Consider the following 15,258-nt stretch of genomic DNA (forward strand, 5'->3'; position numbering starts at 1 on the left):
ATGTCACATTACCACATTGTCCAGCCATTTAAAAGCCCTTCGATGCTCTCGCTGTCCTGGAGGACTGATTTTTAAGGACCGGGATGCTTTAATGGCAACTGTTTTCCTTCATTGGTCAGCAATAAAGGACTAAAGCTCTCCCCGTGTGGCTAAATTGCATCACATAAAATACTCTTAACACCAGCATTAATGTGTAATTTGGTCCCCATTCTCAACCCCTCTGCTTACAAAATAGCAACAGTTATCCAGACAAATGAGATGTTTGAAGACGCGGCACTCAATAAAAAGCTGATACAAGCTCTTGACATCGCTGTATATTCCTTAAATGTTCAGAAAATACAATATACAGAGCAACAATACAATGCTTCATATGAGGTTGTACACTTGGCCTTGTTTGGGAGGATGATGAGGAACAAAACATTGTGCCTGTTTCTTTCCAACGACATGCACACATTTCGTTTGGACTTTTATTTTCCTGAAACAGTTACAATTTAGTGGGAGAAATTGAGAATCAAAATGTTACACAATTCTCCCAAACATTTGTGCCTACACATTCAGAACATCCTTTTTTAAATAAAAAAAAAATCTACATGCCATCTGAATTTCACAGCTTTGTCGGCAGCAGATCACTACTGGGAAAACAACTAATCCTGGAATAATACAACAAAAACTGAGGAACAAAAGAAGAAATATATATACCACCACGTCCTCGTTGAATAATGTAATTTTTATGTCGAATTACATTTGTGGCAAAGTGACAAGCCTTGATGTCATTGCGCCTTTGGCAGGTTGGATATGATTTTCACTCAAATGTCCAAGTTCACTTTAAATCCAAACCCACTTTTCCCTGAAAGGCAAAAGGGTGAGTTGTTATGAGTGCATCAGTGTGCAGTATTATGCCACTTCTTTTAAAGCACTGTCATTTAACCGTTCCATGTAATTGCGTAACTCCTTGGAGTCTGCGAGCGCTACGTCCTGACACACCCACTTAATGTCCTGCTTGTGGCATCGGGTCAACGTGCTAACGGTCGGGTAGCCACTGTCCGGGGGCATGGTGTTGAATGTGGTGAACTGTACTCGCTTCCTCTTAGTTGTCGGCGATTCCCCCTTGCCTTCCTTGGCCAGGCAGCCGGCGTCGGCTGCCCGGTGCACTTGGCTCTGAACGTTCTTCTGGGCCGAGCCCCCGTTCAACAAGTGGCTGCCTTCCTCCAGTCCGCTGCCCGAGTCTATCATGGAGGTCTGCTCCTCCTGCTGAGGTGACAAGCTGATTTCACTCTCCAGTAGCTCGACTTCGTTTCCCAGCCACACCCAGTCGTGGGCATGGTTCATGTTCTCTTGACCCTCGATAGACAGCTCTTTGTGTCGGTATTTCAATGTGTAGGAGATGCAGTTTATTAGAAACACGAGGATAGCAAGGCAGAAGACCCCCAGGAGGGCGTACATGCCAATCTCCAGATCTGTCAGACCACGAGCAGTCTGTATGAGGTCGTCTTCCACGTTGCGCTCACGGGGCAGGTCCACTTGAGCAGGGAAGTCAGAAAAGTCGATTGGCATCCTCTCACTCCCATCACCAGAGAGTTTGTCCCCATTGGGTCTGCGCACGATTGCAACACCAGTAGTGGTGGCCCCATTCAACACCCCTTGCTCCATATCGGATATTGAGCTGCCATAGTAGTGGGCGTCCAGCCCAGTCCTGTCGGCTGAGGGCATCCTTCCTCTGTTCTCCATCTCCTCACCATCGGTGCCGTAATCGTTGCTGCCTCCTCTGGAACTGTCACTATAACCAAACTTCACCTTAACATTACAATTGCCCGTGGCCAGGATACTACGCCGTTTGAATTTCTGGCAAATCTCACAAACACTCATTTCCACCCTGACCAGCAGGCCTTGGCCCTCTGCCTCTGTCACAATAACAGGCCATTTCCACGAGGGGGTCTGTTGCACTGTCACCACGTCCTCATCCAGGGATGTGGCTGTCAGGATAAAAAAGTCCGAGTTGTACAGGTCTAAAGGAGTCACAGAACCATCGCTGAACTGCAACCAGGCACTGATCAAGGCCTCCTGTGAAAACACCAACACACAACAAACAGTACAGAGAAAGAATTTAAGACTACACAATACAGTGCAGAACCTAAGCTTCATTTCACAAACTGGGACATCATTCTCAGTGTAATAATATCATGTTGAGTATTATTTTGCCCAAACACAAGCATGAGATTCTGAGGTTTAGGCAGGAGCATTTAGATATCAAGGGGCTAAAAAATACTCACATATTTTTTAATTCATTTTACATTCAGCAAGTTACTGATTTCAACCTCTAAAACACAACATTAGTTCTTGTGACTCTCACATTTTCATCATCTCCTTTCCATTGTATTGTTGAACACGAACCTATTTTGTTGACCTGACAGTAATTTTTTAGAGGAGTGTGGAAACAATATAAAAAAAACAATATTAGTTTATGTCACTGCTTCTCATCAGTTTCATTTCGACTTCAAACCAGAGGACTTTACACGTGGTAAAGAAAATAAATGGTCTTTCGATATTCTCTGAAGCGGCGAGAAACGTGAAGAAGTAGTTCAGAGATGATGTTTGATGGGGAGATCAAAGCGCCCACAATGACGGTAGCTTGGGGAAATGAGAAGTGGAAGCAAAATGTGATTTGAGGTCCAAGTTGGGGATATAAATCATATTTGGGTACAGAGACTGTGCTGTTGCAATCGCATGCACTCAGATTAAGCTGCTACTTCTATTAGCTGCCCAAGGAAACATATTTGGTCACACTCTCACTTTCAGGTTTTGACTGAAGCGACTTAGTGATATCTGGAACAAATAAACAGACGTCACTTGGTTGTTTAAAACCATTTATAGACACTTCAATTTAATTCTGCACGATTAGAAAGGTCAAATATGGTTTAGCTGTCAGATAAAGGCTTTGCATTTAAAGGCATCCTAACCATGATCCGTATCAAAAACAGCCTTTGAAAATATAATATTGTTCTGACAGGGCAGTTTTACTTCTAACTTTGTTCAAGTTTATTGTATCAGTGAATATTAGTCACTGGAACTATTCTTGAGAAAAAAAAATCTGTCCTTCCATCCAACTGTCCATCTAACCGTCACAATGAGCCGCTGGCATGAAACTTTAGACTGGATGCAAAATTTTGAGACAGGATGCCTTGACCCATTTTATTCATCAGGGCTTGGGATCGGCAGTGGTTGGACATTGGGGTACCGTGTGGGGAATCCAGTCCAGGTTATTCACATAAAAGGCAGCAGCATTTAACATTACCACTCTATTGTGCGTAGTATGTATTTTATGATGTTACTTGTTGTGGAACTTTATCAGAACTGCGTTCACTTTCTTTAGTTGTTCTGACCTGTTTGGGGCTCTGCAGAACCTCTTGTGCGGTGGTGGTAGCCAGGATGGCTCTGTTACTTCCTGGACTGAGCTCCAGGCTCATTGATAGTCCTGTGACCAACTGCACCCCCAACTCCGTGATGGTGACTTTGTCATCCACCACCGTGACGGTCCTCTCTGCCAGGATTGAGTCTGACAGAGGAGACAGCACCTGCCACGAGACAGAGACATAGTACAGCGAGTTAAAAAAAATATTGTTTTCTTTGGCGTTTATTGTATATTAGCTCTCAATATATTCTCATGAAAGTGACACGGCAAAATGGACTCTGAGTCTATTTTACAGGTTCTTCGTGACATCTTTTTAATTTCCTGTTGCGAACATTGTGGCTTGTGTAGGTCGTAGGAGAAATAACCAGAAAGAACTATAGCAAAAAAAAAAAAAGAATCCGGACAGAAATAAACCACTGTTTGATTGACGTGAGTCTTTGCAATGGAATGGAATCACCAATGATCACTGTGAAAATGTCTCCGTCTTGAAAACAGCAGATTAGCGTGAGTTATCAGTGATTTAAGAAAATGTCTCTCCAAGTGTTTCATCTCACATAAAAGGCTCACAAGACCCTGAGCAAAATCCAAAATGATACCCCAAAACTACTTTTTATTCCATCCGCTTTCACAAACCACGTAGATCAAACAACAACTTCGCTCGGCTGCCATCCATACTCTAAAGCTCCTGCAGGTAGGAATCAATTTCTTTGATTCATACTAGTAATCTGGAGAGGAGACATACTTTAACCCCAAAACAGAGGCAGGCAGCCACACTTTGTTTATGATGAATGCTGTGCGACTGAAGTGTAACCTTTATTTCCTCCATGCATATTGACATGCAAAAAACTCAATCTGAAGTGTGACACAGGTAATCCGTTGCGTGAACTCATCCTGCTCATTGATTGTGTCAAAAGTGGACCAAAGATAAAATCAGAAATGAGGAAGCAGATTTTATGCAGATTTTTTTGGGAGATGTAAAACAGTATCAATATGCAAGAGCCAAATGGGAGGCCAGCAAGTACTGACTACCTGTATTTGTCTGTCTATCTAACTAAGTCCAAGCGAGCACAACCCCTTTACCTTGTCCTGACTCCTTACCTTGGGTTACGAGAGCTTTGTGCTGAAACTATGACGGAATATCCAGCTCCACAAAAAAATATATTCCCCGTGAGACTGGCAAACAGAAGCAGAGTGAAGAGACCTCAAGTAGTTCAGTAGATTAAAAAACAACGTATAATTAGCAAACTTTATAAATGCTACCTAACTCTAGCACATTGTGGTAAATTTAATTTATCGATTCATACGTGTGTGTGTATGCTATTTTTCCAAATGATTGACCTGTCTAAAGTGTTGAAAATAGCTTACTCTCTTGACGATGCTATGTTAATGGTTGAAAGAACATGACGTTTTTTGATATCCTGAAAAGTGATCAGCAATGGTTTTAATTTGTGTGTTGTTCCTAAAAAGCTAACTAAAATGGAAATCTCACTTGTAACATTGTGTGATGACTCAGCCAACGGGATGGAGAGTTTCTTTTCTCTGTAGTACATGCCTAGTCCGTGACTAATTGAAGATAAGTGTGAGGTGAAAAACAAGCATCAGGGAGCCAAAACATTCCCCTCATTGTGCCTATGAGTAAGAAGGCAATTATTAATAACTAGTGAAGGGGGATATTGCATGGACATGTGCAGTACCTTTCTTGAGCATTGCACATGGAAGAAGTCAAAACAATATTGATGTTAGCCATGAAGTGTACTCAACCTTCGCAAGAATTGCCAGTTAGTGGCAGAATCATTGGTATGAAACCAAGTTTCTAGTTTTGAGTTACCCATCATTTTCCATACAAATATCCCACTGCAATGAGTGAATTTGTATGTTATAGTTTACAGTATTTTATCATTTATATAACACTGCTATAATACTACATGACGTACCTGGATGGTGGTCATGCCCACACCTCGTCCCATAAGTATCCGTCTGTTCAGCAGCTTTACGATCTGAGGGTTCTCCACCTTGAGAAATTCCCACACTAACTCTGTGATGTCCACTTGCCAATCGGTGCCCAACATGTAGCTGGTCTGGCTTCTGGGATCAGCAGAGTCAGCAACAAAATGAGTCAGGACTCTGACCATGGCGTGCTGGTACTGCAGAGTGCAGCCTCGTCCCCGTCTGTCCTCATCATCATCGTCCTCGCTGTCCCGTGTGGACCTAGCAATTACAAAACAAGACTCAGACTCTGAAGTTGGGGTGCCAAGTTTAACTTGGACATGGTGTTGCCCTGAGATTGATGTCAACATTGACATGCTAACTTCAAATCAATTCGATGAAATTCAATTTAAAAAAAACTATTCGTCCCTGGAGGGCAATTGAAGGCACAATTAAAAGATACAATCAATAATTGCGCAAAAACAATGAGGCTAAATTGTAAAGTACTAAAGCAGGTACAAATTAATATGAGATAGATGTGCGTGTGCAAAAACATTCAAAAATTGACACAAATATTTTAGGAAAGTTACAAATTCAGGAGCTTGTGATTAACTTTACTCATTACACGTGAATTTGAGGGTGACATTCTAGAATGATACTGTTTGATAATAAGGTGGGCGCAAAAGGAAATAAACCTGCTTCACTGCATTGCTTTTTAGACACATTTTTAATGACTACTCGCAAATATTCACGCACACAATAGGCAAACAGCAGGATGATGAAGATCAAGAAATGTTTTCAAAACTGTAGGAGGATCAATGCGGTGCGCACATAGCATTGTTCTTTCAGTATATCTCTCATTCGCCTCTTCTTCATTGATGTTTATTCTTCGATTTTCTGGCCTTTATTTTTTCATCAATAAAACAATGAGCTGACAGGATAACAGTTGTCACAGATCTTCAGTCTTGATTGAAAATGTTTGTGGACCTTTGTAATCGCGAAACTGCTTTGTCATTAATTTAGGAGGTCCGACATTCCCACCACTTTTAATTTGATCAATATTGTATCTTTTGCCTCAAAAGTATTTGGACAGGAACATCCATACAGACATTAACATTATGATTAAGTGAAAAAAAAAAAAGCCGTAAAATCAATTTTTGCTGTGTGTATTATCCGCTCTGAGGCAAAGCAAGAAACTTGGTGTGGTTTGGAATTAAAGACGGAAAAGCCACACTGGACATATTTTGCATGCAAATGGATAACAGACATCCACCATGGATAATTGGAGTCGGAATAATGTCACAACCACTAAGGTTCAAGAGCAACAAGAGCTTCAGTAAAAAGGCAGGACGATTGACACTATGAATATAGCGGTAATTCTTATGTAGTGCAGAGATCAAGCGATTTTGAGATGAAAACCAAAAACCAATTTGACCCTAGGTTTGAAAAGAGCTTCCATGGCTGCCTGGAGTGGGAGAGCAAGGCCATAAACGGATTACCTTTTCAAGCAAAACAAGACATCTTTGTGCAATGAAATGGGATTTGCTCCGTAGTATCAACGGAACTATCAATAGAACATGAAGCAAAGGAGAAATGTATGGTCCTTGGCTATGGAGCGGCGTTGTGTTGGTGCAGTAAATTGGTTTGCAGAGCAGCTGTTTCCTCTTTGCAAAACACTTTTGAGTTGTCAGGGTAGCAATTTCTTGCACGGATTTAGGGATGCTTGTTGCTTTAGCTTAAAATAGCAGATCTGTTGTCTCTAAGCTGGCCCTGCATGACACGTTTATTGCATATTCATGAAAGCTAACTCTCCTACTCATGACTTTTTCTCAAAAAATAGGAATACTATTTTCCTAAATTTGAGGTAGCAGTGTAATTTGTTTTTGTCCTTTCATTACATCATATTTGGTTTTTCAAATGCAAGGGACTTTTTTAAACGAATTTACTGAATTCTGAGATAGACAACATTGGTCATTAATTTATGTCCATTTATTCTACGAACACTATCATGAGTGTTCACTCTTAGATAGAAAGGGGAGACAATCTGCCATCTTAAACTAATAGTAAAACAAAACACGAAGACTGTCCTGGTTCTTACTCATTTTCTCCTTTTAAATTCAGAGGATACTTTAAATAATAATGTAAAGGTCATCTGTTTTTCATTTTGCTCTGTCTGACAAATCAGATGTGAAGACAAGATCTAAAAAAGATTATTTTTATTGGTATAATGAAAGGGAAAGAAACTATATAATAATTTGAAAGAAGTGCTATGCCTTATGCCTGAGTGCTACTCCTACACAAGTTTGTCGTTCGTGAGGGCTTATCTTGTCTCCATTTTGACAAGGATTAGGGAGGGAAGGGGTGAGGCATGCACGCAGTGCCAGTCATCAACTAAGAGAGGAGAGCTTTTGCAACAATCCGACTAACGTGCTTGATGGTGCTTATTTTCCCGCAGTGCAGCTGCAACTTCGCCAGCCTAGCTGAGAGAAGAAGTTGTCTCGAATTACTAGTACCGGAGCTCCTTGGCTCACTCCCGTCTAGGCTTACGGAAAGTGGACCATTGGCCTTTCACGCAAAGAGACAGAGTGCTACTTTAAAAGGTCATGTCTGCTAGCCCCTGATAAACAAAGACAGGCAAAGGACAAAGAAAACAAGCAGTTATGTTGGCATCAACAATTACAACACACCCGGGCTGTCCCTATTGATAAAGTCATCCAGCACACCTCCGGGAGTTTTTCACTTTCATTCCTCCATTCATTTTTTATATATGGGTGAGCTGAAGCCTGTCCCAGCTGACTTTGGATGAACGGCAGCGATCACACTGGACTGGTTGCCAGTCAATTGCAGGTCTTCCTCTTCATCTCACTAGAAGCGGGCACATGTAAATAGCACAACAGTGCACAGGAAGACTACAAGTTCAACACTTTCCAAATGTAATTAGAGTCAAGGTAGGCTCATAGTTTTTCCATCAATTGATGCAATTTGTCAATGTTAGAGTGGAGATGTTGGCAGATGCTGCTGGTGATGAGCCCCCAGGGGAGTAATCTGACCTCGATACAGCTCTAATAATGTCTTTCCGACTGATGACTGAGAGATGCGATGGCAGGCCACCTTAAGCCGGCTGTAATGACAAGCTGTATTGCACTGGTCAGCCATTTTCTGATCAACCTCCAAGTGTCAGTGGGCATGAAGGTGGAAAGAGGCAGCCGTCATCATTCATCCACACCTGTCATAATTCAAACTACAGTAGAAATATCACACTTCACAAGTGATAAAAGCAATCATCACTGAAATTAAGCTAGTTTTCCCACAGAGGACAATTATCCAGTGACGTGCATTGAATTTGGACGTGGGAATTTAGTGACCTAATGGTTTGTGAAACATTGGTCCATGGCCTGGTACTGGTCTGCAGTGAGAGTTTTTTTTTTTTTTTTTCTTGAAATTTAGTAGTGACTTGCTTGATTATTTTTTTTCCACAGTAACTTGGGTCTCGCTTGGCACAACTTAAGACTTACTTGCGACTTGCACGTACTTTACCGCTTTTGAGCACTACTAAATAAATAAATCCAAGCAGCCCACTCAGTAAGATAGAAGACACACCACACCAATTTTGTTTAAGAAAGGGATGTGAGCATTTGTGGGCACACACGTGTCAATTAATAAGAGCATCATGCAGCACCTTACCTAGGACTGTTGGCCATGATGGGCACCCGCCACCCTTTGATCTGGCTCAGTTCTGTGTCAGTCACTTCGATTTGGAGGGGAAGTCGAGGGATCCACACGTTGAGTTCCAGCTGAGCACTCAGGTAGGTGTAGGTAAAATTCACCGCCATCTTCACTTTGCCCTTCATCTCTTTGCCATTCACAAAAACATAATCACACCTTTCGGACACCTGCAGAGGAAGAGGAGTAGGGTTTAAGAAGGATGGCGGTTATAAAGTTCAGCTTTTGCACTATTTTGAAGGATAGTCTGAGCACTGTGATCATTCCACCCTCCAAGTTGATTGTAAGACTTTACACTGCTGAGCAATCCTGAGTGTAGCTACTTTGATCAAGATGAAAGGTACTCAATCTGCTCCACTCGTAATATAAAAAAGCAAGGAAGGAAGGGCATCTTTTGAACCACAAGGAAAAAGAAATAGACTCTTCTTTTAAAGTTCAGCTTACGGCTAAAAGAGGTACAAACAGATGGGAACTGGTAAAAGGAGAGAAGTTGTCTCTTGATAAAATGACCAAACTCAAAGCCATCTGTTTTATAAATTACTAAGCAAAAAGAATGACCTGTCCAATTTTGTGCTATAGAAAGATTCAACTCTTTATCTTTTTGGCATATTGTCTTTGAAAACACTATCTTGGCTTGTTTTTCACTTGCATGAGTTTAAAGGATGTCCAAAATCCCGCATACCCTCTCTTTAAAAGCTTTATGATTAAGCGTTAAACATCCATTTCTATTATATACGTATATATTTTGTTTGTTTTTTTTAAAGGCATGCACTCTTCGAGATATAAATCAACATGGCAAAACCAGAATTTGCTTGTTTTCAGATTTGGATGTTTTCTCTCATCAACCTCATTAATCCTATGAAATGGCAAACTTCTCTGACTTGGAATTTGATGGCCGTTCCTCTTCTGTGAGGTACTGCATATAAACAGCTATTCATCACCAGGTTTTTGCAAGAGCAACAGCTGTGCACACCTCTGTGACAGAGAAACAAACTTTGTATTTGGAGTCTTGCTGCTTCAGACACAGTCACAGCACCTTTACTGCAAACTATGCCTGTCTTTGGGCAGGGTACACCCTGAATTGGTTGGTACTGCTCTCAAATTATATATTACATGTCTCACCGCCATCTTTCTGCTACGGATCCCCAAAGGTACAAAGTTACAACAAACAAAGCGGATTGCAAATTTTCTGGATCAGTGACGACAGCACGTGTAACAAATACAATGCACTTACTTCATCACTTATGGGAATACAAGAAGTTGTTTGTGACGACATTTTGCTTGCACATTGGGGTACCGCAACGTATTTATTTAAAAGAAAGCAATAAGTACATAGGTCTGAGGAAATATGACATCAATCACAGTAAAATAAAAGACCAATTGTACTTTTTTTTTTATCTATTCCTGCCGGGCATCAATCATCTAAGCAGAAAATGTAAGAAACATATCACATAACACACATTTCATAACACTTCCTACTTATATATAACTCCAAAACAGACTATCATTATATAAATATGTGGTGCCCATTTAACTCCTCCTCAAAGCAAAGTGTGAATTAGACAGTCGCTGCCAGTCCAATTCAGAAAGAACCGTAAATGTCTGGGAGGATCCACTGGCACATTAATCAGACACATTAGGCAGCGAACAGGAGAATACTTAGAGCGCACATTAGGGCTGTCTCTGGATCCAGCCCAGGAAATTAACAACTTACCAGACAGAGACAATCCATGGCAGATATGAAACAACGGGACCAGACAGCATGAAGGTGGGCTGAGGCTGTCTTTGCCTTGACAAGCAATTAACCATTCAGACTCGTCTACGCTGACAACACTGCTCACTTGAATGCATTAGTTGTATGTTAAGTCCATGGAAATCTCTTCACACAGAACAATGGTAAATGGCCAAGTTCTTAAACAGCTAATAACAAAGACCCTCGTGAGGAAAAGCGATTGAGAAAATGGATGGATGAATGGAGTACAGTATTGCACCATAAACATAAAAATGTATGAGTAAAAAAGTAGAGTTAATAAATACAAATAAGCAAAAATAATGTCAGTTGACAACATCCTTCAGGATGGATGGATGAAAGAATGGATGAAAGAATGGATGGATGGATGGATGGATGGATGGATGGATGGATGGATGGATGGATGGATGGATGGATGGATGGATGGATGGATGGATGGATGGATGGATGGATGGATCGATGGATCGATGGATCGATGGATCGATGGATGGATGGACTGACACACGGAAAGTTTCATACAATCAAAAGCGGTGAAATATAATTGTTAATAACGCATACTATCACTTATCAGTAAGAGGTTAAATTAACCCCACTTGTTTCCCATAACATGACCTTTGTAATCCCCATTTTTCACACGTTTATCATAATTTTCATTTCAGTTTTTATTTGAATTACCTTCCCTGTCCTGATGTCCTGTTTAACTCTACATTAGAGATATCGAATGGCACTTCATCAAACAAAATTGGAAGGTAAGAAGAGAAACGTAAACATGCTGTACGGTAGGTTTAAAATTAACCATCACTGTGGTGATCCGTTTCAAACGTCAGACAAATATGTTAACATGAACGTTATCATGGCAAATGTTAAATAGAGATAAATGCAAAGTCATCATTTACTTATTTGTTGTTTGTCACTGCTTGAACACTTCTTTGCATTGTCAGCCTTGCTGTTTGATGCCTTTCACGTGCTAATGTGGTCAGAGTTGAGAAGGGTGGGTCTTCTCAAACAAAAGTGCTTCTGCTCAAACAAAAGTGAAAGTCTGCTCAAACAGGAAGAAGGTGGAGTTGTGGAAAGTGGAAGAAATGAACTCAACATTCTGATCAGTGAGGTGAAAAGTTCTTCTTTTGTGCCATGGAGATCGGTTGAGAGTTCATTGTTAGAAGTTATAATAGCTACAAAACTAGTATATTGCATTATAAATTGTCACTGTATGCAGGTCGATCTTGCGCAGCTCTGACCACAAATTACCAATCTTTTGCCTGCGGCGTATGAAATACTAATGAAAACAAACAGTGAAAAGATATGAAGTAAAATATGAGACTTTTGAGGCACCCGGCAAAAGCATCAGAGTACTATCTTACTGTAGATATAGGGCTGTTTATGCGAGGCACAGGCTGGATGCAGTAGTTTATACAGTCGGCCCTTGAGCTGCCAAAACTATAAATTTGGAAAGAGGAATGTTCGTGCAAAATAATGAGGCTGGAGAATTATTATTGTCTTCACGTCAGACAAGATTTGTGGAAGCAAGGCGAAACTCTACAGAGGTTAAAAGGAAAGAAAATGTGACCTTGGGTGACCTTTTCTTTTTCGAATTCACTATCATCACAAGGCCACCAGTGAGTGCATCATTTTATGGGCACAGTGATTCATTATTCAGGTTTAATGTCACTATGTGTTTCCATTCACTGAGAGCAATGAGAGTGGAGGATGAATGCTCTGACCAAAGATCCCACGGGTGGAGCTGTGACTTTTTCCTCTCTAACATCTTAGCCGACAGTTTAATTTCCCTGCGGAACGCCCCTTAACAATCCATATTCCCATATCAGGCAAGATGAGGTGGATCTAAGTCACAAAATATCCTCCTTTTTGACTTTGTGTGATCATAGCTTTACTTGAACTTGACCTGTCTCAGGCTGCCCATTCTCGGACGGATAGTTTCAACTAAAGTGGAAGCAGCTTTTTGCACAGCAGGGGTGGCACATCAAGATGTTACGGTGAAACTAAGTCCCGGCACAGTTTCACATAGATTATTTAGGAGTTTGTGGGAATCTACAGGAACAAAGTTGCTGATTCAACTCTCAACTTTCCTCAGTTATAAGGGATGCGTTGTGTTGTTGTGTCTTGTGACCCGGGTTTGAGAGAGTCTCTAAAAATATGAGACAAGTGGAACAAGCTGTCAGCTGTGAATAAATATCAAACACTCTTTCATGTAGGTGCCTGGTGTTTGTTTATACTTTCCCAAAAATTTATACCGACTTGCTAAACATAGAAATCATTGTATCTGCAACATATTTATTGATGTCAAATCATGTTCATTTCTCTGCTTTAATGCATCATCATTGGTACTTTTCAGACAGTGAACATGTTTGATTTTGACACTTTCTGAGTTGACTATGATAGAGACAAGCTACTTAATGTAATGTAACTAACCAGCATATTTATTCAAACAAAACCTATTGACTTATAAAAATATTGAAGCAGCTACGCCATCATAAAAAGGGTGAAAAACAAATTCAATTGTTTTTTATCATAAAGTCATTTTCCTTTTAATTCCAATAGTTTTGTATCATTTTGAACCAAAATCGCTGAATTTTTATAGTCATTTTAAAACCTAATCACACGGCTGCCTGTGTTGACAGGCTATGCAGTTAGACAGAACTGCTCTCTGTCTTTATGTCCCTGTTTAAGTGTTCAAACAGTAGTTAAACTGATGTATTGAATATCTAGTGTTTTTTGTCATCTGTCTGTAACGCCGTGTTTCTTAAGATGAACAAAACGGCTTTGAAAAGAGACTTTACGGAGGCTACGAAAAAAAGTTCTCCAGCCTTATGGCAGGGGGTGCTAGTGATCCCGGGATGCTTCATGCGCCTACCTGTAGAATAAAACATCTCCAGTTCAAATTTATAGCGAGGAACTGAGGAACAGTCGGTTTTCGGCCGAAGCAGGAGGTCATCAGTAAAGGAAGAGCAACTCCGGAGTTAAAAGGTTTGATTCGGAAAGCGGGACTTCGGAACGGAGTGGTACGCACGATCGAAAACAAGTTTTTGATGTGTTTTATTGAGTGTTTTTATGTGTGAAGACCGCTGATATGAGATTTTAATTAAAATATTTCAAATTAAATGATGAATAAGCCACACTAGAGCAGCGTTCCCAAATTTTACAAATGTTACCCGGGTGACGTCAGTGCCTCCCCAGTCATGAACCTCACCGCACGTCACTTGTATTCTTATATTGTGAATGTGCAATTATTACAATAATATTTTAAATAAGGGATGACTGATTTGAAATTAATTTTGGTTAACCCTAATCCTAATTTAAAAAGAAAAAAAAGATGAATTAAATCCCCCCCAAAACACTACCTAAAAAAAACTAAATCTACCAACCTAAATTCAATCAGACGCAATGCTAGGGATAGCCACCAGGAGGGGCTCGAGGGTGACCGGACGGCGTGGCGGCCATTTTGGAAAAATCATGGTACCGTGAGTGTAAGGGATACCCAAAATAAGGACCTTCAGGCAAGAGCAGGTACCAATAAAAAATACTGTGGAGATTGCAGTGATCCTAAGAGATCTCAGCAAATGGGAGACCCTGGCAATGAGATCCCCAGATGTCAAAACTAAAGTACAATTATAAAATGAAATGTGATGGTTAGATAATTAAATTAAAATAGAAGTACAATGCCAATAAACAGTAATTGACAAAACAAAATTGAAAGCTGAACATTAGAATCAATAAGATCAAAGGTTAAATAGTAAGATAGTGAATGGTAAGAAATGGAAAAGCAACTTTTGTACTCAACAGGGACAAAGCACGCAGCCATATTTGAAGACACACTACTCAGGGTTGAGAATATTAATATAGGTTTTGACTAATAATTGGAAATTCAATAAAGCCACACTCAGGGCCGCTCGAAAGTATATCCAAATTACCTGGACTAACTGTCGGAAAATGAGAGGTAGTACACAAGGGATCCACAAGAGGGACCCACCAGGAACCTGAATGAATAAGAACCGTGAGTGTAGGAAGTTTCTGAAATACTGACCCTCTGGCAACAACAACAACTGGTTGGCCTTCCCTGGGGCTTTGCGGTGTATGAAGCACAGGGAAGTGGAAGGAATTGAATCCAGCATCTCCTTAGGTCTTGCGTTGTAATGGGACAAAGGAGATTGCTCAAAAAGATGGGAGCATACTTTTGTAGGTTGGTTCTCACTGATCAGGGTGGATTGATCTTGAGCTCTTCTGCCTTGAGTGGCTTGACCTGGATACCTAGCGGTGTTAACGAAGGGTCAAGGTGACTCAGGGCTCAGGGGCTCCAGTGCTCCAGTGGAAGGACCTTAATCCAGGCTCAGTCTTCTACGGGGGGTAGCCTCGCTCATGCAACAGCACATTGCACCACACACGTTAATATTGGACTCTAAATGGTGACCTGGAACAGGTTCCAAATTTTTAC

General features: G+C 40.8%; 1 protein-coding gene across 1 annotated transcript in view; it reads right to left on the reverse strand.

Annotated features, from left to right (window-relative positions):
* Positions 1-294: 294 nt before the first annotated feature.
* Positions 295-15,258, reverse strand: part of si:dkeyp-14d3.1 (transmembrane protein 132C) — an 84,137-nt gene continuing 69,173 nt past the window's right edge. The window contains exons 6-9 of the mRNA XM_049763713.2: positions 9,020-9,228; positions 5,344-5,617; positions 3,381-3,572; positions 295-2,061 (exon numbers count right to left, since the gene is read on the reverse strand). Coding sequence (XP_049619670.1) covers positions 895-2,061; positions 3,381-3,572; positions 5,344-5,617; positions 9,020-9,228 — 1,842 coding nt within the window. The 3' untranslated portion in view covers positions 295-894. The remainder of the gene's footprint in view (positions 2,062-3,380; positions 3,573-5,343; positions 5,618-9,019; positions 9,229-15,258) is intronic.

This window comes from Syngnathus scovelli, chromosome 3 (assembly GCF_024217435.2).
Source record: "Syngnathus scovelli strain Florida chromosome 3, RoL_Ssco_1.2, whole genome shotgun sequence".
In the NCBI taxonomy this organism is placed as follows: Eukaryota; Metazoa; Chordata; class Actinopteri; order Syngnathiformes; family Syngnathidae; genus Syngnathus; species Syngnathus scovelli.